We start from the raw sequence: 23,954 nt of genomic DNA, 5'->3' as shown, positions 1-23,954 counted from the left end.
TCACAGGTTGTAGACTCTGGGCTCGCCTTGCTGAGCCCCTGCATTGCTGCTTGTCCTGGGCCCCGCTCCCTGGGGGGCGCAGATAGCCCGCCGGCGAGGGCTCCATTGCGTTGCATCGAGTTCTGAGCTTACATGTCGCCCGATAAAGTGGGTCGGGTTTGCTCATGCCCAGTTAACCGCGGGATCTCTTGTCCGCTTAGTTATTCACCGTTCCCCGATTGTTGTCGCTGCTCCTTCTGTTCGTTCTTGGGGAGCTCTGTCCCCCTTTCCCAGGCGGCTGGTCCTGGTCTGGTTAAGGATCCAGCTCAGACGCGTGTGTAAAGGCCGACAGGTGCCAAGGCGGGTTCGTCTCTCGCCTGGCTTCTGTTCGTCCTCTCAGCAGCCCATGTGCCAGTGCCAACAGCTGCCCCGTGAAGGCAGCGCCGTGCTGGTTGGCACTGTGCACCCAGCATGGAAGGCAGGGAATGGCCGAATCTCCCTAACTGGCCTTGCATGGCTCTGCCCCTTCCTGCTTCCCGGCGCTGTGCTGCGGGGGGCTCTCCCGTGGCCAGGGCGCTGGGCTTGGCCTAGCGGGGCCATCAGGCGCTCTAGGACTAGGGGGGTGCAGGCCGCACCACTCATCCTGCAGGAGCTCCAGGGCTGCGGGAGGGGGACAGCTGGGTGGCCTGGGGCTGGCAGCCCCATGGGGATAAGGGGTGAGTAGGGATGTGAACGACTAGTCGACTGGTCACTTCCCCCCCTTGCTGCCTCTGTCCCCAGCTGACCCCGGGCTCCACGCGGCGCTTTCAACTCCCTGTCAGCCAGGCTCCCTATCAACTAATCGAATAGTCAGCGCAAAAATGCATCGACTGTTCGATTAGTCAGTTACTCGATACTTCACACCCCAGTGTTGAGCCTCAGCAGGAGGGGCGGAGCCTCAGCAGGAGGGGCGGGGCCTCGGGCAGAAGGGGTGGGCGGGGCCAGGGGTTAGCCTCCCTGAGCCCACAGTTCCCCCCACTGCCCAGCCTTGCCGGGATAGATGGGGCACCCTCACTGCTCCTCCACTGGGGCTGTCACAGCTCAGGGTAACTGCACCCGGTTCCCCCTTGCGATCCCGTGAGCCCAAGCCGGCCCGGCTGCCTTCTCTCTGGGCCGGCAGGGAGTATCGCTCGCGGTTCCCAGGGGGTGCCCGGCTCTGAGCCTCACCCAAAGACACGTGCAGGCCCCCAGGGTTCCCGGACGCACCCATGGGGCTGTCGGTTTGGAGGCTGGATGCAGAGTGACTCAGAAGGGGCGTGTGGGCAGCCTTCGGCCCCCAGCCAGACGGGAACGGGGCCAGGGTCCCTGCTGGGGGCCTGAGCAGGCCGAGGGCGACCAGGGAGCCAGTGGAAAGGTTGGGGGGCGGGTCTCAGAGAAAGGCCCTAGTGGCGGGACGGCAGGCTCCGTGGACGGATGCAGCACTGGAGCTCTGGGTTTGCGCTCGGGCCGCTTGGCTGGGACTGGAGACGGAGTTTCAGGCCCCAAGAACAGTCGTGTCTCCGCTGCACAGCAGTGCCTGGAGGCGGTCGTGTAGCAGGGTGAAGGGCCCAGGAGCGTCGGCCTGCGGAGGGAGCGCACGGTGCTCCGGGAGCTGCGAGAACGTAGGACCGGCCACCCTGCTGTCCGTCACCCAAAGGGCTGCCTAGCCCAGGGCCCTGTCCTCCGACTGCGGCCGGTGCCCCGGAGGGACCAAGCGGGGCAGTCCCCTCGCGCCCAGGGCCAGGCTGTGGCTAGGCGGGCCGTTCCCGGAGCTCCCCGCAGTACCGAGCCGAGACCCGCCGGGATCGCCCGAGGGCCGCGCGGCAGCAGGCAGGCTGCTCTTCTCTGCTACTGCCTGTCGGCCCTGAGCTTGTCTTGCATTCGGAGGCCCAGCCCCTCCTCTTACTAGCCTCGAATTTGCATACGAGCTGGGCTGTGCACCGCGGTAGCACCTTGGGCTGCCAAGCCAAGTCTCCCAGAGTCGTGCTCCCCGTTTCAGAGAGGGGGAAACAGACTTGCCCGCGGGGCAAGAGGGGGCTGGCGGCCACGTGGGAGCAAGCGGGGGGCTTGGAAAGATACAGTAGAACAAGTCTGCGGAGTCCTAGCTCACTGCTGTAACCACTAGGCGTGCCCACCCGACGCGTGCTCAGCTCCCACCTGGCCTGGGGGGGACTGATACTATTAACCTCAGTGACTTCAGACATGGCAACGTGCCGGCCCGTGCAGCCCCTGAGCCCTCCTGGGTGACCTGTTCCAGTCGCCGAACGTGCAGCCCCCTGCCTTCTTTCATGCCCTTGAGGCTCAGCGCCCTTTCCCAGTGCCAGCGAGCAGGCGTGCCCTGCTTTGCCCTGCACACCCCACCTGCCTCTCAGCTGGGCCAGTCCGTCCACCAGGCCGTGCTTCCAGCAGTCCTGGCTGGCGTCCCAGGGCTTTGAGCCGCCTGTCGGCTGGGCGGCCGAGAGCAGCCTGCATCAGCGCAAACGTCCCTCAGACGTACTGGGCGTGAGCGTCAGGAAGGGCTGAGCTCCTGGCGGGACAGGCGCTGGCCCCGCTTCTCCGCGTTCTCTGAGCGCGGCGCGGCGGCTCCCTGCAGCAGAGGCGGGGGGGGGAGGTTTGTGAGTCCTGTCTCCTAGCGAAGCCCGGCTGCTTCTGGGTTGGAAATAGTTCCCACTCGGGTGTATCGTGTTTCTCCCTCCCCCCACAGCTCCTCCCGCGTCACAGGCGTCCCGGCGTCCTGCCGCAGGCAGCCTTGGGGAATGCACACCCGGGAGTCCAGCCGCCTGCTGCACGCACCCCAGGCCCAAACACCAGCACCCCTGGCTAGCACACGGGCTGCCCAAGGGGCAGGTGAGCTGCTCCTGGCTGAGGTCTGGCCAGCCATTGGCATGGCTTTGGAAGTGCCTCTTGCCTGGGCCGGCAGGCAGCCCGGGAGAGACTGGGAGACAGGCAAGGAGAGGGATTCAAACGGAAACGCCAGCCAAGGGGCCTGCTTGGCCAGCTGGGCACAGCCTGCCCTGGGGCTGTCTAAAAAGGGACTCCCATGGAGGAAGGGCTTGGGAACAGGGCCGGTGGCCGTCTCCCCTCCGCCGCCTGCCCAGAAGTGCCGCAGGCAGCCAGGGAGCAGCCCGGGAGCCATGGCTCTGCCGTGGCTGCTTTGGGATTTTCCCCCGCGGGTGGCTGGGACACGGGTGCTGGCAGAAGTGGGAGAACCATGTGCTCCTGCCCTTCTCCCCTACGACCCCCCGACCTGCATTAGGCAAGGTCTGCAGCCGGTCACCATCACTGCCCACTGGATTGCCTTGGACCCGCAGCGCCAGAGCGCAGCACACAGCTGGGCACACGCGCTGCACACGCACTGCACACAGGTGGGCACACGCGCTGCACACAGGTGGGCACACGCGCTGCACACGCACTGCACACAGGTGGGCACACGCGCTGCACACGCACTGCACACAGGTGGGCACACGCGCTGCACACGCCCTGCACACAGGTGGGCACACGCCCTGCACACAGGTGGGCACACGCGCTGCACACAGGTGGGCACACGCGCTGCACACGCACTGCACACGCACTGCACACAGCTGGGCACACAGCTGGGCATCCGACGTGCCACCCTGCCCGCTGTGGGCGCTTTAAGGCCCAAACAAGCGCGGCCTCGCGCTGCCTGCCCCAAGCAGCTCCGGCAGCGTGGGCCATCGCCGGGAAGCACTGGTCCCTCCGGGGGGACCTCGTGGCTTCCTCGGGCAGGAGAGGCACATGCCCCCCTGCTCTGATGGCCACACGGCCGAGTGCAGGGCCCCGGGTTTTCCCCAGCCCAGAGAAAACGTGGCTGGTTTGTTGGGGAAGGGAAAGCGGGAACGCAGCAGCAGGGAATTCACCCCGAGCACTTACAGCCACGGGCGTCCGTGGGGCTCCTCGCCAGCCGGTCGCAGGCCAGGGCCGTTTCCGCTCGCCCTGGGGGTTAGCTACCTGTCTCCTGTCTGTGTGCGTCTGCCCAGCCGCTAGCCACGGCCTTGCGTTGCCCCGGGGAAAGGCGAGACCGGCAGGCGCTTCCCAGGGCGCATCTGCTGTGACCCACCTTGCTAGAGACACCGTGCTGGCGGGGGCCCAGGGCACTTCACTAGCCACGGGCCAGCGCTCAGAACGAAAGCGAGTAGCCGGCACGTCCGTGAGGCCCACGGGGCTCGTCCACGGTCCTGCCGCCCTGGGGGCCGTACAGGGGAAAGGCAGCTCACGTTTCTGCCCTGGGTGGCACCAGCTCTTCCAGTGCTCCAACGGGCTGAGGTCCTGGCCACCGATCGTGGTGCCGGCTGGGAGACCCGGCCCCGGAGGTGTCTGAGTGTGTGCGGCCCCACCTCCGGGCGCTCTCGCTCGTCTTTGCAGGGACGGTGGGGGTGGGTGTGATCGCAGAGCTGAGACCTGCGTTTCCCAGGGCCGTTGGCAGCGGGGCCGGGGCCTGGCTCCCCGCCCTGCCAGGCTGCCGGGCACACGGAGGCTGTAGCGGAGACGCGCGGGTTCAGCCAGAACGGGTCCCGCTTTCGTGCTTCCCTGTTGAAGGGAGAAATGGTGCCCGGCCCCGCACCTGGGCCCTGGAGTCCCTGCTGGTGCCAGGTAGGAATATCTCCCGTCTCCTGGGAGGTGCAGCCCCGGTGCGTGGGCGGCTGCCCGTGGCTGGGCTCCCTGCCGCAGCGTGGGCCGGCGAGCAGGGGTGGCTGAGGCCAGGGCGCGGCTGAGGGGACTGCAGGCTCCGGGTGCCGTGTGTTCTGCCGCCCCGTCTGTGGGGCTCCGGGCTGACACTGGGGCGGCCGTGCAGGGCTGGGGAACCCCGAGGGGGCAGGGAAGGGGGACGCTCTCCATGGGGAGGGATTTGTGCCTTTGACCAGGCGTCTCCCCCCGCTCCAGTGAAGTACATGAAGGAGATCTCGCCGTATTTCAAGAACTCCTCGTCCGGGGCCACCGTCAGCTGGGACCCCGCGCCCGCTGCCTCCCTTCAGAAGCAGGCCTCGCCCATCCTGTCCCTGAGAGACCTCAAGGAAGGGAAGAACGTGCCCCTGAAAATGTGCTACCTGGCACGGAAGTGTCTCCCCAGCGACCCCGAGAACAGGTAACCCAGCGCCTGCGGTCTGAGCCCCCGTCCAGAGCACGACCCGCCTGTTCCCTGCCCAGGGGTCCGGGTCCTACTCCATCGTGGGCCGGGGGATTGGCAGGCCGGGCCGTGGGCCTCGGGAATAGCTAGGAGGGCGCTGGGGAAGTGGACGGACGCCTCCTTCCCTTGAGCAGTGCAGACCCTGCTCTTCTCTGGCAGCACCACGTGGGGCTGGGCGCCCGGCTGCCGGGCAGCTCCTAGGGAGTCCTGACCCGCGTCCCCTCCCTGGCTTAGCGAGCGGAACAGCAGCGCAAGGAGCCTCCTTCAGCTCCTGCTGCGGGGCCCGGGGCCCCCCGAGCCGCGCCCCCAGCACAGGGCCGTGTGGGTCGTGCCGCGAGAGGAGTGACGTGAGCCCCCGCCAAAGCCACTCGCCCATGCGGGCAAACGCCGCCCAATGGCAGGCCCTGGGGGAGGCGAGTGGCGCCGGGGCCCTGGCGCTGCCCGGGGGCGCGTGGGCAGCCCTAGAACGGGTGGCTAGCGGCTCCGGAACACAGCACTGCAGGGACCGCGAGGCGGAGGCCGAAGCGTGAAGGGGAGCGAGCCCTCGGCTCTTCCTGCCACGCGGACCCGGGCCACAACCCCCTCCGCAGGTACCTGGACGTGTGCTCGGCGGACGGGCGGATCCCCCTCTTCCTGCGGGCCAAAGACGAGGTGACGGCCCAGTCCTGGTTCAGCGCCATTCACGCCAACGCCAGCGCCCTGCTGCCCAGAGTCAAAGAGGAGCTGAGAGCCCTGCTGGCAGCAGCCGGAGTCGCGGGGAGCAAAGAAATCAAGCACGTCGGCTGGCTCACGGAGCAGGTACCCGGCCTCTCGGGGGCTGCGTCCCCTGGGTTGTGGGGCAGGGTTCCCCGCCCAGCGCCCGCCGGGCCCCTCAGCCCCTGTCACCAGCCGCTCTCTGCTGCCCGCTCTTCTCCCACAGCTCTGCCAGTGACCTGCAGCCCAGCCCTGCACCCCCTCCCCTGGTACCTGCCCTGGGCCCCTGGCGCCTAGCCCTGCACCCCTCCCCTGGTACCCGCCCTGGGCCCCTGGCGCCCAGCCCTGCACCCCCTCCCCTGGTACCCACCCCGGGCCCCTGGCGCCCAGCCCTGCACCCCCTCCCCTGGTACCCGCCCCGGGCCCCTGGCGCCCAGCCCTGCACCCCCTCCCCTGGTACCCGCCCCGGGCCCCTGGCGCCCAGCCCAGCACCCCCTCCCCTGGTACCCGCCCCGGGCCCCTGGCGCCCAGCCCAGCACCCCCTCCCCTGGTACCCGCCCCGGGCCCCTGGCGCCCAGCCCTGCACCCCCTCCCCTGGTACCCGCCCCGGGCCCCTGGCGCCCAGCCCTGCACCCCCTCCCCTGGTACCCGCCCCGGGCCCCTGGCGCCCAGCCCTGCACCCCCTCCCCTGGTACCCGCCCCGGGCCCCTGGCGCCCAGTCCTGCACCCCCTCCCCTGGTACCCGCCCCGGGCCCCTGGCGCCCAGCCCTGCACCCCCTCCCCTGGTACCCGCCCCGGGCCCCTGGCGCCCAGCCCTGCACCCCCTCCCCTGGTACCCGCCCCGGGCCCCTGGCGCCTAGCCCTGCACCCCCTCCCCTGATACCCGACCCGGGCCCCTGGCGCCCAGCCCTGCACCCCCTCCCCTGGTACCTGCCCTGGGCCCCTGGCGCCCAGCCCAGCACCCCCTCCCCTGGTACCCGCCCCGGGCCCCTGGCGCCCAGCCCTGCACCCCCTCCCCTGGTACCTGCCCCGGGTCCCTCGTACCCAGCCCTGCACCCCCTCCCCTGGTACCCGCCCCGGGCCCCTGGCGCCCAGCCCTGCACCCCCTCCCCTGGTGCCTGCCCTGGGCCCCTGGCGCCCAGCCCTGCACCCCCTCCCCTGGTACCCGCCCCGGGCCCCTGGCGCCCAGCCCTGCACCCCCTCCCCTGGTACCTGCCCCGGGTCCCTCGTACCCAGCCCTGCACCCCCTCCCCTGGTACCCGCCCCGGGCCCCTGGCGCCCAGCCCTGCACCCCCTCCCCTGGTACCTGCCCTGGGCCCCTGGCGCCCAGCCCTGCACCCCCTCCCCTGGTACCCGCCCCGGGCCCCTGGCGCCTAGCCCTGCACCCCCTCCCCTGATACCCGACCCGGGCCCCTGGCGCCCAGCCCTGCACCCCCTCCCCTGGTACCTGCCCTGGGCCCCTGGCGCCCAGCCCTGCACCCCCTCCCCTGGTACCCGCCCCGGGCCCCTGGCGCCCAGCCCTGCTTCCCCTCCCCTGGTACCCGCCCCGGGCCCCTGGCGCCCAGCCCTGCACCCCCTCCCCTGGTACCCGCCCCTGGCCCCTGGCGCCCAGCCCTGCACCCCCTCCCCTGGTACCCGCCCCGGGCCCCTGGCGCCTAGCCCTGCACCCCCTCCCCTGGTACCTGCCCCGGGTCCCTCGTACCCAGCCCTGCACCCCCTCCCCTGGTACCCGCCCCGGGCCCCTGGCGCCCAGCCCTGCACCCCCTCCCCTGGTACCTGCCCTGGGCCCCTGGCGCCCAGCCCTGCACCCCCTCCCCTGGTACCCGCCCCGGGCCCCTGGCGCCCAGCCCTGCACCCCCTCCCCTGGTACCCGCCCCGGGCCCCTGGCGCCCAGCCCTGCACCCCCTCCCCTGGTACCCGCCCCGGGCCCCTGGCGCCCAGCCCTGCACCCCCTCCCCTGGTACCCGCCCCGGGCCCCTGGCGCCCAGCCCTGCACCCCCTCCCCTGGTACCTGCCCCGGGCCCCTGGCGCCCAGCCCTGCACCCCCTCCCCTGGTACCCGCCCCGGGCCCCTGGCGCCCAGCCCTGCACCCCCTCCTCTAGGTACCCACTCCTGGTGCCCAGCCTGCACCCCACTCTCCATGGCACCCGTCCCGGGCCCCTCGCACCCAGCCTGCACCCTCTCCCCTGGGCACCCACCCCTGGCGCCCAGCCTGCACCCCACTCCCCTGGGTACCCGCTCCAGGCCTCTCCCACCCAGCTTGCACCCCACTCCCCTGGGTACTTGCCCCAGGTCCCTAGTGCTCAGCCTGCACCCCATTGCCCTGGGTACCTGCCCCAGGCCCCTCGCCCCCTCCCTGGCTGGAGGTGGGTCTGGCAGGAGGGGGGATCAGAGAAAAGCAGTGAGGGGCCGTGAATAGAGAGAGGGTCACACAAGTGGCCTCCTTCATCTCAGCGAGCCGCAGCAGCCCCCGTCCACGGGGGTTCCATCTGTGGCCTGCAGACCCCGTCTGTCCCCCCACATGCCTCTTGCACAGGGGGCACCAGAGCCCCACACTTACCTGCTCCCCCAGCTCTTTTGGAGCACCCCAAATCGCCTGGTTGGCGCCCCCCCCCCAGCGCTGAACCACCGCAAATCAGCCACCTCCTGGTCCCACTCGGTACGGCCCCGCCCATGCGCACCGGGTCCCCCCGGCGCCGGTCTCTGGGCAGGGCTCTTCTGCGGCCCATTCAGCCACATGCCTGCTGTTCCAGCTCCCTGGCGACGGGACGAAGAACATCCTCAGCATCCTCACGGAGAAGGAGCTCCTGTTCTACGGCAGCCTCCCGCAGACCCGGGACGCGCTGAACAAGCCAAGCCACAGCTACCCGCTCATCGCCACCAGGTGCGTGTGCCGGCCGGGGCAGGCAGCCGCCCGGCCTGAGCCAAGCAGCGGTGGTGGGACAGACCCCAGGCAGCCGCCACCCAGCGAGCCCTCGCGCGCCCGGCCCCTCCCCTCACTGGGTCGCTCTTCACAAAGCAGGGTAGCACTGTGAGCCCCATGTGACAGATGGGGAAACTGAGGCAGGGGGTGGGGAAGTTGGTTGCCCAGGTCATGCAGCCTCTGCTCCTCACCTGGTCCATCGCTGGAGCTCATCTCCCCCACGGAGGGGCAGATTGGTCAGCAGCAAAGGGTGGGTTTGTCCCCGTGGCCGAGGGGAGGGTCGCGGTGCTTGGCACTGGGATGGCCCACTCTGGAGTTCAGGATCCCAGGCCAAGTGTGGGGCTGGCCGCTGAGTGCTGGAGCCGCGACCGATCCCTGTGGCCTGTCTGCGGGACTGGCCCGGCTCGGATTCAGCCAAGCCCAGAGCTGGGTGCGGGTCGGGGTTGGAACCGGCGAGGGGGGGACTCAGGCTGTGGCCGGCGGTGGGCCAAGCGAGCACTGGCGGGTACAAATGAAGCAGAATTAGGGGGTGTCATTGTGGAGTCTAGGGGCCCGCCCCAGCTGTGGGTACCTCTAAACTATACCCCTCTGCCGACAGAGGGATGTAAATTAGACGTGTCGAAAGCGCATATGACGCGGGGATGAGGAGTACAGGATCTTTCGAAACGGGCCATTTCTGTCGAAAATGTCCCGTCTAAACTGCTGGTTTTTTCGAAAAGCCCCATTTTGGAAAAAAAGCAGCAGCTGCCGTTATGCAAATGAAGCGCGGGATATTTAAATCCCTGCTTCGTTTGCGCTTTCGATACGTGTAATTTCCAGCCCTCTGCCGACAGAGGGGTGTAGTTTTGACACGTCTGGCTGCGTCCAGACTACAAGCCTCTTTCGAAAGAGCGTCTAGACTACAAGCAGATTTTTCGAGACAGCAGAGTTTGCATTCGATAGCGCCTGTTTGGGAAAGAGTACGTAAGAAAAAAGGCGTGATTCTCAGAAAACGAGGTTTACCGCGATCGAAAAGAAAAGACTGCCGCCTTCTTTCGATTTACTTTGCAAAGAACGCGGCTGCAGTCTAGACGCAGGGGAAGTGTTTGTGAAACCCTAGTCTAGACACCCCCTGTGTGTGCCGGGGGGGGGCAGGGGGAAGGGGAGGGGAGGAGGAGGAGGTTTGTCCTGATTCTGGCAGGGGCAGGGGGCAGATCAGCTCCTCAGGAGGCTCTCGGAGCTGGAGGAGGGGGCAGCGTGGCAGCTTGGCCTGCTCGCTGGTCCCCTCTGGCAGGCCTGAGGCAGCTGGGAGGTGGGGCAGGACCGGTGGCTGTCCGGCTGTGGGGTCCCTGCCCCCTCTTCCCCCCAGATCTCGGCACAGCCCACGAGACGCCATGCCTCGGGGCCTTGCCTGCGGCGGAGCCTGTCTGCCCGCTGAGCAGCACCCGCCGGGCCCCGCGGGCCCCACCGGCCGGGCCCCACTGGCACCGGAGCCGAGACCTGCCCTCGCCGGGTGCCCCGTTCCCGGAGTTCTACTGCCCCCTGGTGGCCAGCGGCAGGCACAGGGGCTAGACATGCCCTGGTCCAGGACAACAGGCCGCGGGAATCTCGGTGCAGATCCATTGAGCCTAAATACCTTTGAGGGTCTGGGAATTCCCCCAAGAATAAACCCACGCAGCCTCTCAAAGCCCGGAGCCAGCGCCCCCTGCTCGTGCGCCCGGCGGCAGGGTGGCAGAAATGTTGGTGGTGCCTGGAGCCCGCCCCCCTCCCCCACTCGAACTCGCCCCCCATCCTCACCCCTGGCCTGAGGCTCCAAGAGGGTGTTTGGGCGGGGGAGGGGTGTGGGTTCTGGGAGGGAGTTTGGGTGCTGGGGGTAGGCTCTGGGCTGGAGCAAGGCTTGGGGGTCAGGCTCTGGAGGGGCTTGGGTGCAGGTGGGTATAGGGGTCAGGCTCTGGGGGGGCTTGGGTGCAGGTGGGGATTGGGGGCAGGCTCTGGAGGGTCTTGGGTGCAGGTGGGGATTGGGGGCAGGCTCTGGAGGGGCTTGGGTGCAGGTGGGGATTGGGGTCAGGCTCTGGAGGGGCTTGGGTGCAGGTGGGGATTGGGGGCAGGCTCTGGAGGGTCTTGGGTGCAGGTGGGGATTGGGGGCAGGCTCTGGAGGGGCTTGGGTGCAGGTGGGGATTGGGGGCAGGCTCTGGAGGGGCTTGGGTGCAGGTGGGGATTGGGGGCAGGCTCTGGAGGGGCTTGGGTGCAGGTGGGGATTGGGGGCAGGCTCTGGAGGGGCTTGGGTGCAGGTGGGGATTGGGGGCAGGCTCTGGAGGGGCTTGGGTGCAGGTGGGGATTGGGGGCAGGCTCTGGAGGGGCTTGGGTGCAGGTGGGGATTGGGGGTCAGGCTCTGGAGGGGCTTGGGTGCAGGTGGGGATTGGGGTCAGGCTCTGGAGGGGCTTGGGTGCAGGTGGCGATTGGGGGCAGGCTCTGGAGGGGCTTGGGTGCAGGTGGGGATTGGGGGCAGGCTCTGGAGGGGCTTGGGTGCAGGTGGGGATTGGGGTCAGGCTCTGGAGGGGCTTGGGTGCAGGTGGGGATTGGGGTCAGGCTCTGGAGGGGCTTGGGTGCAGGTGGGTATAGGGGTCAGGCTCTGGGGGGGCTTGGGTGCAGGTGGGGATTGGGGGCAGGCTCTGGAGGGGCTTGGGTGCAGGTGGGGATTGGGGTCAGGCTCTGGGGGGGCTTGGGTGCAGGTGGGGATTGGGGGCAGGCTCTGGAGGGGCTTGGGTGCAGGTGGGGATTGGGGTCAGGCTCTGGAGGGGCTTGGGTGCAGGTGGGGATTGGGGGTCAGGCTCTGGAGGGGCTTGGGTGCAGGTGGGTATAGGGGTCAGGCTCTGGAGGGGCTTGGGTGCAGGTGGGGATTGGGGGTCAGGCTCTGGAGGGGCTTGGGTGCAGGTGGGGATTGGGGTCAGGCTCTGGAGGGGCTTGGGTGCAGGTGGGGATTGGGGGCAGGCTCTGGAGGGGCTTGGGTGCAGGTGGGGATTGGGGGCAGGCTCTGGAGGGGCTTGGGTGCAGGTGGGGATTGGGGTCAGGCTCTGGAGGGGCTTGGGTGCAGGTGGGTATAGGGGTCAGGCTCTGGGGGGGCTTGGGTGCAGGTGGGGATTGGGGGCAGGCTCTGGAGGGGCTTGGGTGCAGGTGGGGATTGGGGGTAGGCTCTGGGGGGGCTTGGGTGCAGGTGGGGATTGGGGGCAGGCTCTGGAGGGGCTTGGGTGCAGGTGGGTATAGGGGTCAGGCTCTGGGGGGGCTTGGGTGCAGGTGGGGATTGGGGTCAGGCTCTGGAGGGGCTTGGGTGCAGGTGGGGATTGGGGTCAGGCTCTGGAGGGGCTTGGGTGCAGGTGGGGATTGGGGGCAGGCTCTGGAGGGGCTTGGGTGCAGGTGGGGATTGGGGTCAGGCTCTGGAGGGGCTTGGGTGCAGGTGGGGATTGGGGGCAGGCTCTGGAGGGGCTTGGGTGCAGGTGGGGATTGGGGGCAGGCTCTGGAGGGGCTTGGGTGCAGGTGGGGATTGGGGGCAGGCTCTGGAGGGGCTTGGGTGCAGGTGGGGATTGGGGGTAGGCTCTGGAGGGGCTTGGGTGCAGGTGGGGATTGGGGTCAGGCTCTGGAGGGGCTTGGGTGCAGGTGGGGATTGGGGGTAGGCTCTGGGGGGGCTTGGGTGCAGGTGGGGATTGGGGGCAGGCTCTGGAGGGGCTTGGGTGCAGGTGGGTATAGGGGTCAGGCTCTGGGGGGGCTTGGGTGCAGGTGGGGATTGGGGTCAGGCTCTGGAGGGGCTTGGGTGCAGGTGGGGATTGGGGGCAGGCTCTGGAGGGGCTTGGGTGCAGGTGGGGATTGGGGTCAGGCTCTGGAGGGGCTTGGGTGCAGGTGGGGATTGGGGTCAGGCTCTGGAGGGGCTTGGGTGCAGGTGGGGATTGGGGTCAGGCTCTGGAGGGGCTTGGGTGCAGGTGGGGATTGGGGGCAGGCTCTGGAGGGGCTTGGGTGCAGGTGGGTATAGGGGTCAGGCTCTGGGGGGGCTTGGGTGCAGGTGGGGATTGGGGGCAGGCTCTGGAGGGGCTTGGGTGCAGGTGGGGATTGGGGGTCAGGCTCTGGAGGGGCTTGGGTGCAGGTGGGTATAGGGGTCAGGCTCTGGAGGGGCTTGGGTGCAGGTGGGGATTGGGGGTCAGGCTCTGGAGGGGCTTGGGTGCAGGTGGGGATTGGGGTCAGGCTCTGGAGGGGCTTGGGTGCAGGTGGGGATTGGGGGCAGGCTCTGGAGGGGCTTGGGTGCAGGTGGGGATTGGGGTCAGGCTCTGGAGGGGCTTGGGTGCAGGTGGGGATTGGGGTCAGGCTCTGGAGGGGCTTGGGTGCAGGTGGGTATAGGGGTCAGGCTCTGGGGGGGCTTGGGTGCAGGTGGGGATTGGGGGCAGGCTCTGGAGGGGCTTGGGTGCAGGTGGGGATTGGGGGTAGGCTCTGGGGGGGCTTGGGTGCAGGTGGGGATTGGGGGCAGGCTCTGGAGGGGCTTGGGTGCAGGTGGGTATAGGGGTCAGGCTCTGGGGGGGCTTGGGTGCAGGTGGGGATTGGGGTCAGGCTCTGGAGGGGCTTGGGTGCAGGTGGGGATTGGGGTCAGGCTCTGGAGGGGCTTGGGTGCAGGTGGGGATTGGGGGCAGGCTCTGGAGGGGCTTGGGTGCAGGTGGGGATTGGGGTCAGGCTCTGGAGGGGCTTGGGTGCAGGTGGGGATTGGGGGCAGGCTCTGGAGGGGCTTGGGTGCAGGTGGGGATTGGGGGCAGGCTCTGGAGGGGCTTGGGTGCAGGTGGGGATTGGGGGCAGGCTCTGGAGGGGCTTGGGTGCAGGTGGGGATTGGGGGTAGGCTCTGGGGGGGCTTGGGTGCAGGTGGGGATTGGGGGCAGGCTCTGGAGGGGCTTGGGTGCAGGTGGGTATAGGGGTCAGGCTCTGGGGGGGCTTGGGTGCAGGTGGGGATTGGGGTCAGGCTCTGGAGGGGCTTGGGTGCAGGTGGGGATTGGGGGCAGGCTCTGGAGGGGCTTGGGTGCAGGTGGGTATAGGGGTCAGGCTCTGGGGGGGCTTGGGTGCAGGTGGGGATTGGGGGCAGGCTCTGGAGGGGCTTGGGTGCAGGTGGGGATTGGGGGCAGGCTCTGGGGGGGAGAGGGGGCAGGCTTTGGAGGTGGTGGGGTTGCTCGGGGGAAGGAGGAGGTGCTGTGCTTACCTGGAGGCCCCCCCGGCAGTGGATCCGGGGGGTAATAGTCTCCGGGTGCTGCTGCTCCCCGTGTACTCCCCCTGTCCTCGTGCATCCTCCAGCCCCGCCTGGCACCCCTGGGTGATTTAAGACACCCCGGGGCCTTGTTGCCATCGGCAGCACAGCAGGTTAGAGCAGCTTCTGGCCACTCACTCGCAACTGCCAGCACAGGCGCCCCTGCAGCCTGGTGTGTGGGTGTCTCCGTGGGCTGCTCCCTCGGGGGGGCAGAGAATGGCATGCAGACCCCCCCGGGCCGCAGGCATGCACATGCTGGCAACTGCAGGGAGCGTAACCCTGCGGCACTGCTGGCGCCGGGGCCCTGGGGCGTTTTGAATCCTCCGCGGGACACCTGGGGACTCCTAGGACACATGGGGTGGCAGGGGAGCTGGGGGGTGCTGCAGGAGGCAGGTGGTGAGTTTTGGGGAGCCCAGCATGGGGCTGCAGGAGGTGAGTTCGGGGGAGCCCAACAGGGGGCGGCAGGGAGTGAGTTTTGGGGGACCCCAGCGGAGAGGTGGCACACGGTGCGTTTTGGGGAGACCAGCTGGGTTCCCCTCATGCTCCAGCCCCATGGGGGGGGGGGTGCTGTGGCTTTGGGTTCTCCGAAGGCTGGATTAACTCTTCTGGGAGCCGAGGGCTAGGAGATTTTGTGAGCCCCTCTCTCTCCCCCCCCCCCCCCCCCCCGCCATGGCTTTGAGATGGGAACAAAAATGAGCAGTTCAGTGTACAGGAGGGGCCTGCCGGGGGGAGAGAGAGGGGTCTGGGCAGGAGGTAGGATGCAGGAGCAGTGTAAGGGCAGGGTCTGGGCGGGAGGCGGGGGGCAGGAGCGGAGTGGGGGTCAGGGTTGCAGCAAGGGCAGGAGCAGAGTGGGGGCAGGAGCAGGCCGGGGGCAGGGTCTGGGTGGGAGGCGGGGGGCAGGAGCGGGGCGGGGGGCAGGAGCAGACTGGGAGAGTGGGGGTGTAGGTGGGGGCAGCAGTGGAGCGGGGGAGCGAGGGTGTGGGTGGGAGGCACGAGTGGGGCGGGGGGCAGGGTCTGGGTGGGAGGCGGGGGAGCGAGTGTGGGCGTGGGGCAGGAGCAGAGCGGGGGGCAGGGTCTGGGCGGGAGATAGGGGGCAGGAGCAGAGCGGGGGGCAGGGTCTGGGCGGGAGGTAGGGGGCAGGAGCAGAGCGGGGGGGCAGGGTCTGGGCGGGAGGTAGGGGGCAGGAGCAGAGCGGGGGGGCAGGGTCTGGGCGGGAGGTAGGGGGCAGGAGCAGAGCGGGGGGCAGGGTCTGGGCGGGAGGTAGGGGGCAGGAGCAGAGCGGGGGGCAGGGTCTGGGCGGGAGATAGGGGGCAGGAGCAGAGCGGGGGGCAGGGTCTGGGCGGGAGGTAGGGGGCAGGAGCAGAGCGGGGGGGCAGGGTCTGGGCGGGAGGTAGGGGGCAGGAGCAGAGCGGGGGGGCAGGGTCTGGGCGGGAGGTAGGGGGCAGGAGCAGAGCGGGGGGCAGGGTCTGGGCGGGAGGTAGGGGGCAGGAGCAGAGCGGGGGGGCAGGGTCTGGGCGGGAGATAGGGGGCAGGAGCAGAGCGGGGGGCAGGGTCTGGGCGGGAGATAGGGGGCAGGAGCAGAGCGGGGGGCAGGGTCTGGGCGGGAGGTAGGGGGCAGGAGCAGAGCGGGGGGCAGGGTCTGGGCGGGAGGTAGGGGGCAGGAGCAGAGCGGGGGGGCAGGAGCGGGGGTCTGGGCGACCGGGGGTGGGCACAGGTGTCTCTGCACTTTCAGGCAGTGCCCCGTGGGCCATGTGGGGCTTTAGCGCCGGTTCCCTCCTGCTTCCCCCTGTAGGGGCCGGGTCCTGACGGTGCCTGGACCGAGCGCGTGGCCCCGTGTGTCTGAGGGCTCCCGGGGGCTGGGCGGGGCAGAGGCCAGCACCCCGGGGAGGGGGCCGGGGTAAGAGGCCGGAGGAAGCTGCTCCTGTGGATCTCAGCAGCGCTCCAGTAAACGGGGCTGCAGCGGCCTCTGCTGGCCGCTCTCCCCTATTGCAGGGGCAGCTGCGGGGAGCCGCACAGCCCAGCGAGCGGGGAGCGTGCGCCTGCGGCTTGCTTGGGGTTCCCGGTGCTGCCGGCCCCCGCTCTGCCCCCTCCCTCAGTTGCTGGGTGGGCAGGGGCAGGGCCGGGGCCGGGGCCGGGGCCGGGAGGTGGCCTTGTCGCCACGTGCAGAGCGGCCGGCGGGTGCTGGAGAACGCCGGGGCCCCGTGAGCGATCCGGGCCATGTCTCCCACCGCCCTGCGGCCAGGCAGAGAGAGGAAGCCCCAAGCAGGCAGGCGAGCGAGCCCGGCTGCCTCCGGGAGAGGCTCTGGCTCCCCCTGGCTCCGCCCGCACTATGTCCAAGCCGCTGCCAGGCGCTCGCATGGCCCCCTCATGGGGAGTCTTCCCACCCCACTGACCAATGGGGAATCGAGGCAGAGGCCAAGATCCTAACTCCCCTGGGAACCCATGGAGGTTAGGCCCCTGCACACCTGTGAGGGTGCAGGCCAAAGGGATTAAGTGACTTGCCCAAAAAGCAGGTGGCAGAGAAGGTCTCCTAGGAAGCTAGTGCCCTAGCCCCTAGGCAACACGTCCTCACCAAGTGGCAGTGCTCTCCGGTGCTGCTGGGGGTGGCCAGGGCAGGGTTCTTTGGACTCTCGCCACCTCTCTCCTGGCCAGGCTGGTGCACTCCGGCCCGTCCAAGGGCTCCCTCCCCTACGACGCGGAGCTCTCCTTCGCCCTGCGGACGGGGACCCAGAAGGGGGTGGAGACGCACCTGTTCAGCGTGGAGACGCACCGGGACCTGGCGACGTGGACGCGGATGCTGGTGGACGGCTGCCACAGCGCGGCCGAGTTCACGCAGGAAGTTTCCACAGGTCCGGAGCAGGGAGGCTGTGGGGGGGGGGGCAGCAGAGCCGTGCCTGCAGTGGTGGGGTGGGGGAGGCAGGCCCCCCAGAGGCAGCGCTCCGCCCCTTCTCACTGGGCCCCCCCCAGCCGCTGGGCTCAGCACGCAGCGGGGCGCTGGCCTCCCTGGGGATCGCGGGTGTCAGGACGGCGCGGCACGGGCAGAGGGACACGTGGCTGGCAGGGAGGGACACAGGTGCGGGAGTGACACGGCTCGGGGAACGCCGGGGCCTGGGCCTGCCCCCCGGGGCAGAGCTACCGGGGGAGCCTGGTGACTACAGCTCAAGAGCGAGCGCTCAGCCCTGCGCAGGCGTCGGCAGTGACCTGCGGGGCCGCTGGCTGTCGGGTCTGACAGAGCCGGGCAGCCGCTTCCTCCAGCCCCCCCCCAGGCACCGTCGTGCTCCCGGCTTCCCTTGGCTCTGCTCTGGGGCTTTGCGCAGCAGGAAGCCAGTGGGGAGCGACGTCCCATGTCCCTGCCCTCGCCAGAGGGGCATTTCCCCAGGCTTGCACCGTGGCCCCCGCTGCCCCACCGTGTCCTGTGACGAGCGGCGGCTCCAAGCCCTGCGCCGGGGCGGCAGGAGCGAGGGGGGGGGAGCACGGGGCCGGCATGACGCCTTTCTGCCCCGCTCTCTTCCAGCCTGCACGTGGAACGGGCGGGACTGCACCTTGTCCATCCACATCGACAAAGGCTTCACCGTCTTCACCACGGAGCCCGGGCTCAGCAGGACCATCCTGCTGCAGCAGCCCTTCGAGAAGCTGCAGATGTCCTCCGACGACGGGGCCAAGATGCTCTACCTGGACTTCGGCAGCGCGGAGGGGGAGATTGTGCGTTGGCCTGGGGCTCTGCTCGCTTGCGGCCGGGCCCGGCGGGACCCGAGGAGGCGGAGGGGGTGGGCCGAGTGCGGTGGCGGGTGCCGCGTGGGCAGTGGGCAGTGCGGGATTCCTGCAGAAGAGGAGCCGGGCTGGTAGCGGCCGGTGCCTCTGCTGGACATGCAGTGCAGCACGGGGAGGCGGTCCGGGGGGAACCCCGCATGGTGTCTAGAAAGAGGTGAGGGACGAGGCCTGGCCCCCGGGCTGGAGTCCTGTTCTTCGGCCTGAGGGGCAGCATACGGCTGAGAGGTCCTTAGGCATCAGCTCCCTGCGCCTGGCTTCGTCCCGCGGTACAGACCTTTGGGCTCGGTCCGGACGCCCGGCCCTGCAAGGTGGGAGAGTCCAGGGCTCGGCCCACAAATACGCTGCAGTTAAACAGCCCAAAGCCTGGACACCCAGCTCAGCTGGCCTGGGCGCCTGAGGCGCTAAAGAGGAACCCCCACCATGAGCTCACCACACGTGTCAGCCCCCCGCCTCCGCCCCACAGGAGCAAGGCGGAGCCTGCATGTGTGAGCAGGGCACTGACCATTCCCAATATTCCCCTTTCTTACAGCAACTGGACCTTCACTCCTGCCCCAAAACCATCGTCTTCATTATCCACTCATTCCTGTCCGCCAAAGTGACCCGGCTCGGGCTGCTGGCCTAGGCGCCTGGGGAGGAGCCCGAGAGAGAAGGCCGAACCTCCGAGATCTATGCATATGGCCAGTCCTGGCCAGCGCCACATGAAAGCCATTCGGACAAGAGGCGCACAGCTGGGTAATAGCCACAGCCCAGGAAAACTTCTCAATATTCAGGACCCTTGGCCCAATCCCCACCACTGCTGGTCTGCCTCCTGCCAGCCCGGGGACGAGTCTCTGCTCCCAGCGTGCTTGCCCCGGGTGTTCTCCGCAGCGTCGCTCAAGAACTAACGACATTCCCACCGCGAGAACAGCGCTCGAAACAAGCCTGAGAAATAGCCATGCCGGACACGCAGCCCCCGGGTCCGCCCTCACTCTAGTGCCTTGGGAGATGATATTTTCTGTACGAGAACCAGTTTGTATCAACGTTTTATATTTCTAGAGCTCCGTTGGAAAGGGGGAAGTGGCAACTTTCCCCGTATTTTAACCCTCCTTTGTCATCAAATGAACTGTAGATTAGCTATTTAAACACGCATCTCTTCCTCGGAGACCCATTTTGGAAACGGCTGGCTTGGAGACCTGAGCCAACTTTGTATTCTTTTGACAGATGGGGACTAGGGAGGATAAAGTATATTTGCTGATTTATACGACTCTGTAACCAGTTAGAAGAACCTTCATTTAACCCCCTTTTTATTCATTAGATTTGGATGGTGGTTTTGCTAACTCCGAGCGCCTTGAAAATTTTACTTTTTGGTTTAATTTTTTTGGGGGGGGCTGTCAGGTGGGCAGTCAGAACCAATTTGTTTTATGAACGAAAAGTTCATGCATGAAAATCCTTTTTTCCCTCCTTTTCTTTTGCGAAATAAACATCACACACGATGACAGACACTGTCTGTTTCCTGATTTATGCCGGGTAGTCGCAGTTCTGCATTTCAAGTCACAGATGGCCTGCTGCTTTGATTTAGTTTTGCCAAAGGATCGTGCGAAAGTAACGGTGAGGTTCTGACTGGAGGAGCTTGAAATCGCGGGAGAAAACTGCAATAATGACACTGACTTTTTTCTGTTTGGGGGGTTCAGACTTTGAAATTCTAGCAACGTTCATCAAAATTGCAATCATTTCAGCTAGCTGCAGATCGGAGCTCAGAGCGATTTCACAGGGGGCGTTGTAAGCAGTACTGGTGCTACTTAGGATTTGGGAAGACCCCTCAGTTGTTCCGCTTGTATTGCAGACACTGCTCTGCTACACCTTCTTTCTCTCAGGCTTTGCCCCACGGAGCGTGCCCAGACCTTTTTGGATTTAATAGCTGTAGCTCCGCTATGGTGTGCTGACTTCTCGTCCAGCCTGCCGAGCCACGCAGCTTTAGATGTGTCCAGCCTTGGAGGAGAGACCCCAGGAGAGCACCCAGGTGATATTAGTGGCTCCCATAGCCGGTGGGGTGCGCTGGAGGGACTGTCCGTACCCTAGGACAAGAGAAGAGATTCATCTGCCCAAATGGGGAAGCGCGTCTTTGTGCACCAGCCCGGTGAGGAGGGCTGTCGGCGAGCTTCAGAGGGGGCAGGTGACAAGCCCACAGGGAAGCCCCAAAAGGCGATGTTAGCAGAGGGCTAGCTGAGGGGTGGGGTGGGGAGGGAACATGGAAAATTACACCAGGGTAACAGGAGCAACAAGAGAGAAATCCGGGGAGGAAAGTGTTCGCCATCTTAGACGTCTCTCACAAAGGAAAGGCATGTAGGGCAGAAACAGGAAGAACTGGGCGTATTAAGCATGTAAACTAAACCTTGACTTAATCGGCCTCCCAGAGACTTGGTGGGAGAAGTCTCCTTACGGGAAGATTTCTATAGAGCAGCGCTGGGCAATAAAAACCCTGGCAGCCCGCCCTGGCGATATTTACCTGCGCCTCTGCAGTACCGGACGATCGCAGCGCCCGTTGGCCACGGATTGCTGTTCGTGGCGGGAAGTGGTGTGGACCGGGGTGGCGTCTAGCTCCAGCGAAGGGGCAGATTTCCGCCGGCAGGCGGCCTGTCACAGCAGAGGAAGGCGGTTTCTGAGGCAACAAGTGATGCCACAAAAAAGATATTTTGGCCTTGGAAAGGGTTCAGAAAAAGGCAACTAAAATGATGAGGGGTTTGGAACGGGTCCCATATGAGGAGAGGTTAAAGCGACTGGGACTGTTCAGTTTAGAAAAGAGGAGACTGAGGGGGGATATGATAGAGGTCTATAAAATCATGAGTGGTATGGAGAGGGCTGATAAAGAAAAGTTATTTATTAGTTCCCATAATAGAAGAACTAGAGGACACCAAATGAAATTAATGGGTAGCAGGTTTAAAACTAATAAAAGAAAGTTCTTCTTCACACAGCGTGTAGTCAACGTGTGGAACTCCTTGCCAGAGGAGGCTGTGAAGGCTAGGACTATAATAGAGTTTAAAGAGAAGCTGGATAAATTCATGGAAGTTAGGTCCATAAAAGGCTATTAGCCAGGGGATAGAATTGGTGTCCCTGGCCTCTGTTGGTCAGAGGCTGGAGAGGGATGGCAGGAGACAAATCGCTTGATCATTGTCTTCGGTCCACCCCCTCTGGGGCACCTGGTGCTGGCCACTGTCGGTAGACAGGATACTGGGCTAGATGGACCTTTGGCCATTCTTATGTTCTTATGTGTGCTCCTTGACTTTGACTGTGTCTTGTCTGGAGGGCCGAGGCGCAGACCCCAGCCGAGCGAGCTCAGCCACATGCAGGAGACCAGCAGTGGGGCGAAGCTGGAACGTTCCCTCCTGACTCAGCCTGGGCTTTCCAGGAGCTGCCGGGGTCTGCTCCTCTCTCAGGGCAGAGAAAGGGCCCCAGGGGCCTGGCTGGCCCCCAACAAGCCCAGCCCGACGCTGCCAGGCTTGAGTGCTGAGCTCTGCCTTCGGACGGCGCCCACCTTGGCTGTCAAACGCCAGCAGCTTTAGGCTTGGCTCAAGCCACCCTGTTGCCAAACGCAGGGAACTCCTGGCCCAGCCGGGTGCCCCAGCTCTGGGGTTCAGTCCACACAGCCGGGGTGGCTGGCAGGAGCTGAGCAGAAAGTGCCACGTCTCCACCACGTGGCCTCCCCCACCAGCTGGGGGGGACACTGGAGCAGGGACGCTCTGGCAAGGGTTCTTGCCTCTTCCCTCCTTGCGCGGTGCAGAAGGATGAGCTGAGAGGCTCCCTCAAGGGCCAATAGAGGGGAGAACCCCCCCCCCCCAGCTCCAACAGGGGTTGTGCTCTGGGCATATCTCCTGTGGAGGCCCTTAATGTCGGACTGAGCAGCCTTTGGAGGCAATGTTGTCTAGTGGTCAGAGCCAGGCAGCTGGAATCAGAACATAGGGGCCTGGTCAGTGGCTTCCTGGGTGAGCATGGGCCAGCCGTGCTGCGCCGGGCATACGTCAGCTCAGCGTCCAACGCGCGTGTGAGACCATCACGACCCCCGTGTGCGTCGGGGGCAGGCGGCGCCCCCCCCCCCGTGGAATGTGCAGCCAACGTGGCTCTCCGCTCCGTAAGGGCTGGGCTTGACTAGACCTTCCCGCGGGCACTGGCCCCGCTCAGCTAGGCCGGACCTCTGCTATCTGGGCGCACGGGGGGGTTGTCATGAAAACCAGTGGAGGGCAATTGGCACTCAGCACGCAGCGCCCGGAGATCTAGTCCCTCCAGGCAAGGGAAGGGTCCCAGACCGAAGAACGGGTCCGGTGGAGAGCCAGGCCTGGCCTTGGTAACAGTGCCGTCTGGCAGGGGCCTGTGCTCCTGTGGGGGAGCTGGCGAGGGTGCCCCAACACGGGGTGGGTGATGGTAAAGAGAAGAGGCGGGTGGCATTTTCTTCAGTCCACGAGGGAGCGACTACTCGCCATGTGACAGCCTGTCCCAGGAGGGGGGGCGCCGGCTGCCCGAGGAGGGGGGGACGCAGGCTGCTCGAGGGGAAGGGGGTTGGCTGCCCGAGGAGGGGGGGGCGCTGGCTGCCCGAGGAGGGGGGGGCGCTGGCTGCCCGAGGAGGGGGGGGCGCTGGCTGCCCGAGGAGGGGGGGGCACTGGCTGCCCGAGGAGGGGGGGGCGCCGGCTGCCCGAGGGGGGGGGTTGGCTGCTTGAGGGGGGGCGCCGGCTGCCCGAGCAGGGGCGTGCTGGCTGCCCGAGGGGGGGGGCACTGGCTGCCTGAGGAGGGGGGGGTTGGCTGCCCGAGGAGGGGGGGTTGCTGCTCGAGGAGGGGCACGCAGGCTGTTTGCCTTCCGGAACACCCCCCATCCACCAGCCCTGCCAGGGCAGTCGGGAAGGGGTTGACTCAGGCTCCGCGTGTGCTGGGCGGGTGACGAGCTGATGGATGCCTGCTGCCGAGCCGGGAGAGCGCAGCGGATACCGACGAGCACGTGTCCGAGGGAAACCGACTCCTAGGGAACCTTGACGGGGAAAGACCCGACCGGCCGTGGACACAGCTGGGCTGCCGTCCCCCGCCCTCTGGCTTAGAAAGCTCCAGCAGATGCCACCAGGTGAGGGGCCAAAAGCAACCCCGGCTCCCAACACCCCTGAGCTCCGCACCCGGGAGCCTCGGCGTTCCCTCTGCTCCCCGCTGCCCCACCCCTCGTCACAGCCGTCTCCCGCGCTAAGGTGCGGCCCGGGCACTTCCTCGGGGGTTGCGCCTGTGCTAACGGGAGCAGGGAGGCCAGACAGTGGTTCCGCCCATGAGCAGGTCTGTGGGCAGGTCATCACGGGGACAGGCCTACGAGATGCTCTGACAGCTCCAAAGGCCACTGGCTTGGTTTGGCCATTTGAAACAATTACATTGCTCCTCGTGCCCGCTTCCTGGGCCCTTACCGCCGCTCACCTGCCTCGGGGCAGCAGGCAGGCAGCCAGGTGGAGGGTAACACGTGGGCTCGGTATCGCGTGTCGCAGTCACATAAGACTCCAAGTCCCCTTATTGATTCTGCCCTTCCCCAGGATAATCTTCCACCAACACTGTTTTCTAACTAAGAATTGGATTTTCAAGAAACTCCAAATGGCGCTGGAAAGCAGCCGCGGCTCTTCTCATGGACAGTCAACATTTTCCAGGGGCGGGGACACTTGTTTTCCACCCCGCTCATTGAATGGGTTTTGTGTGGAACACTTTTCCATTGCAAAATGCTGTTGAGCTGAAATTGACACATTTTGTGGGAACACGTCAATTCTGACAAACCGTTACCTGGGAAAACGGCGAAACGATCTTTTCAATGTCAAAACCTCTGGTTTAGATCAAGTACAAATGTTTCATTTTTGATGTGGCAATTTGTGTTATTGCAACTTTTAGATGATATGAAAATCACAATTTTAAGTAGCTGTATATAATTTAGATTATGATTAAATCTATAAATGTAAATGTGACGTATTTAATATTTTAAGATACTATAAAAGTCAAGACAAAATCCAAATGTTACAGACCGAATGAAACAACCTTCCCATTAGCCAAACGTAACGTGCTACATTATTAACGTGAAACATCTCCAGGGTCCCAGACCGAAGTTTTTCCGGAGTTTTGTTTAATGAGAAATTGGGACTTTTCGTTCTGACTTGGAATGAATTTGTTCAAATGGGGGACTTGCCCGG

The 23,954-nt window shown here is 66.3% G+C and overlaps 1 protein-coding gene across 3 annotated transcripts in view; it reads left to right on the top strand.

Moving 5' to 3' along the window:
• Positions 1 to 19,258, top strand: part of SNTA1 (syntrophin alpha 1) — a 48,021-nt gene extending 28,763 nt beyond the window's left edge. For 2 of the 3 annotated variants that reach the window (XM_075901500.1, XM_075901501.1), the window contains exons 3-8: positions 4,900 to 5,101; positions 5,734 to 5,941; positions 8,590 to 8,720; positions 16,663 to 16,859; positions 17,525 to 17,712; positions 18,311 to 19,258. In XM_075901500.1, coding sequence (XP_075757615.1) covers positions 4,900 to 5,101; positions 5,734 to 5,941; positions 8,590 to 8,720; positions 16,663 to 16,859; positions 17,525 to 17,712; positions 18,311 to 18,403 — 1,019 coding nt within the window. In that variant the 3' untranslated portion in view covers positions 18,404 to 19,258. Of the gene's footprint in view, positions 1 to 4,899; positions 5,102 to 5,733; positions 5,942 to 8,589; positions 8,721 to 16,662; positions 16,913 to 17,524; positions 17,713 to 18,310 lie in introns of all 3 variants that reach the window. The other variant, XM_075901502.1, reaches the window with a different exon arrangement.
• The last annotated feature ends 4,696 nt before the right edge of the window (positions 19,259 to 23,954 follow it).

Source organism: Pelodiscus sinensis, chromosome 18 (assembly GCF_049634645.1).
Source record: "Pelodiscus sinensis isolate JC-2024 chromosome 18, ASM4963464v1, whole genome shotgun sequence".
In the NCBI taxonomy this organism is placed as follows: Eukaryota; Metazoa; Chordata; order Testudines; family Trionychidae; genus Pelodiscus; species Pelodiscus sinensis.
This window is presented reverse-complemented; position numbering and strand designations above follow the sequence as displayed.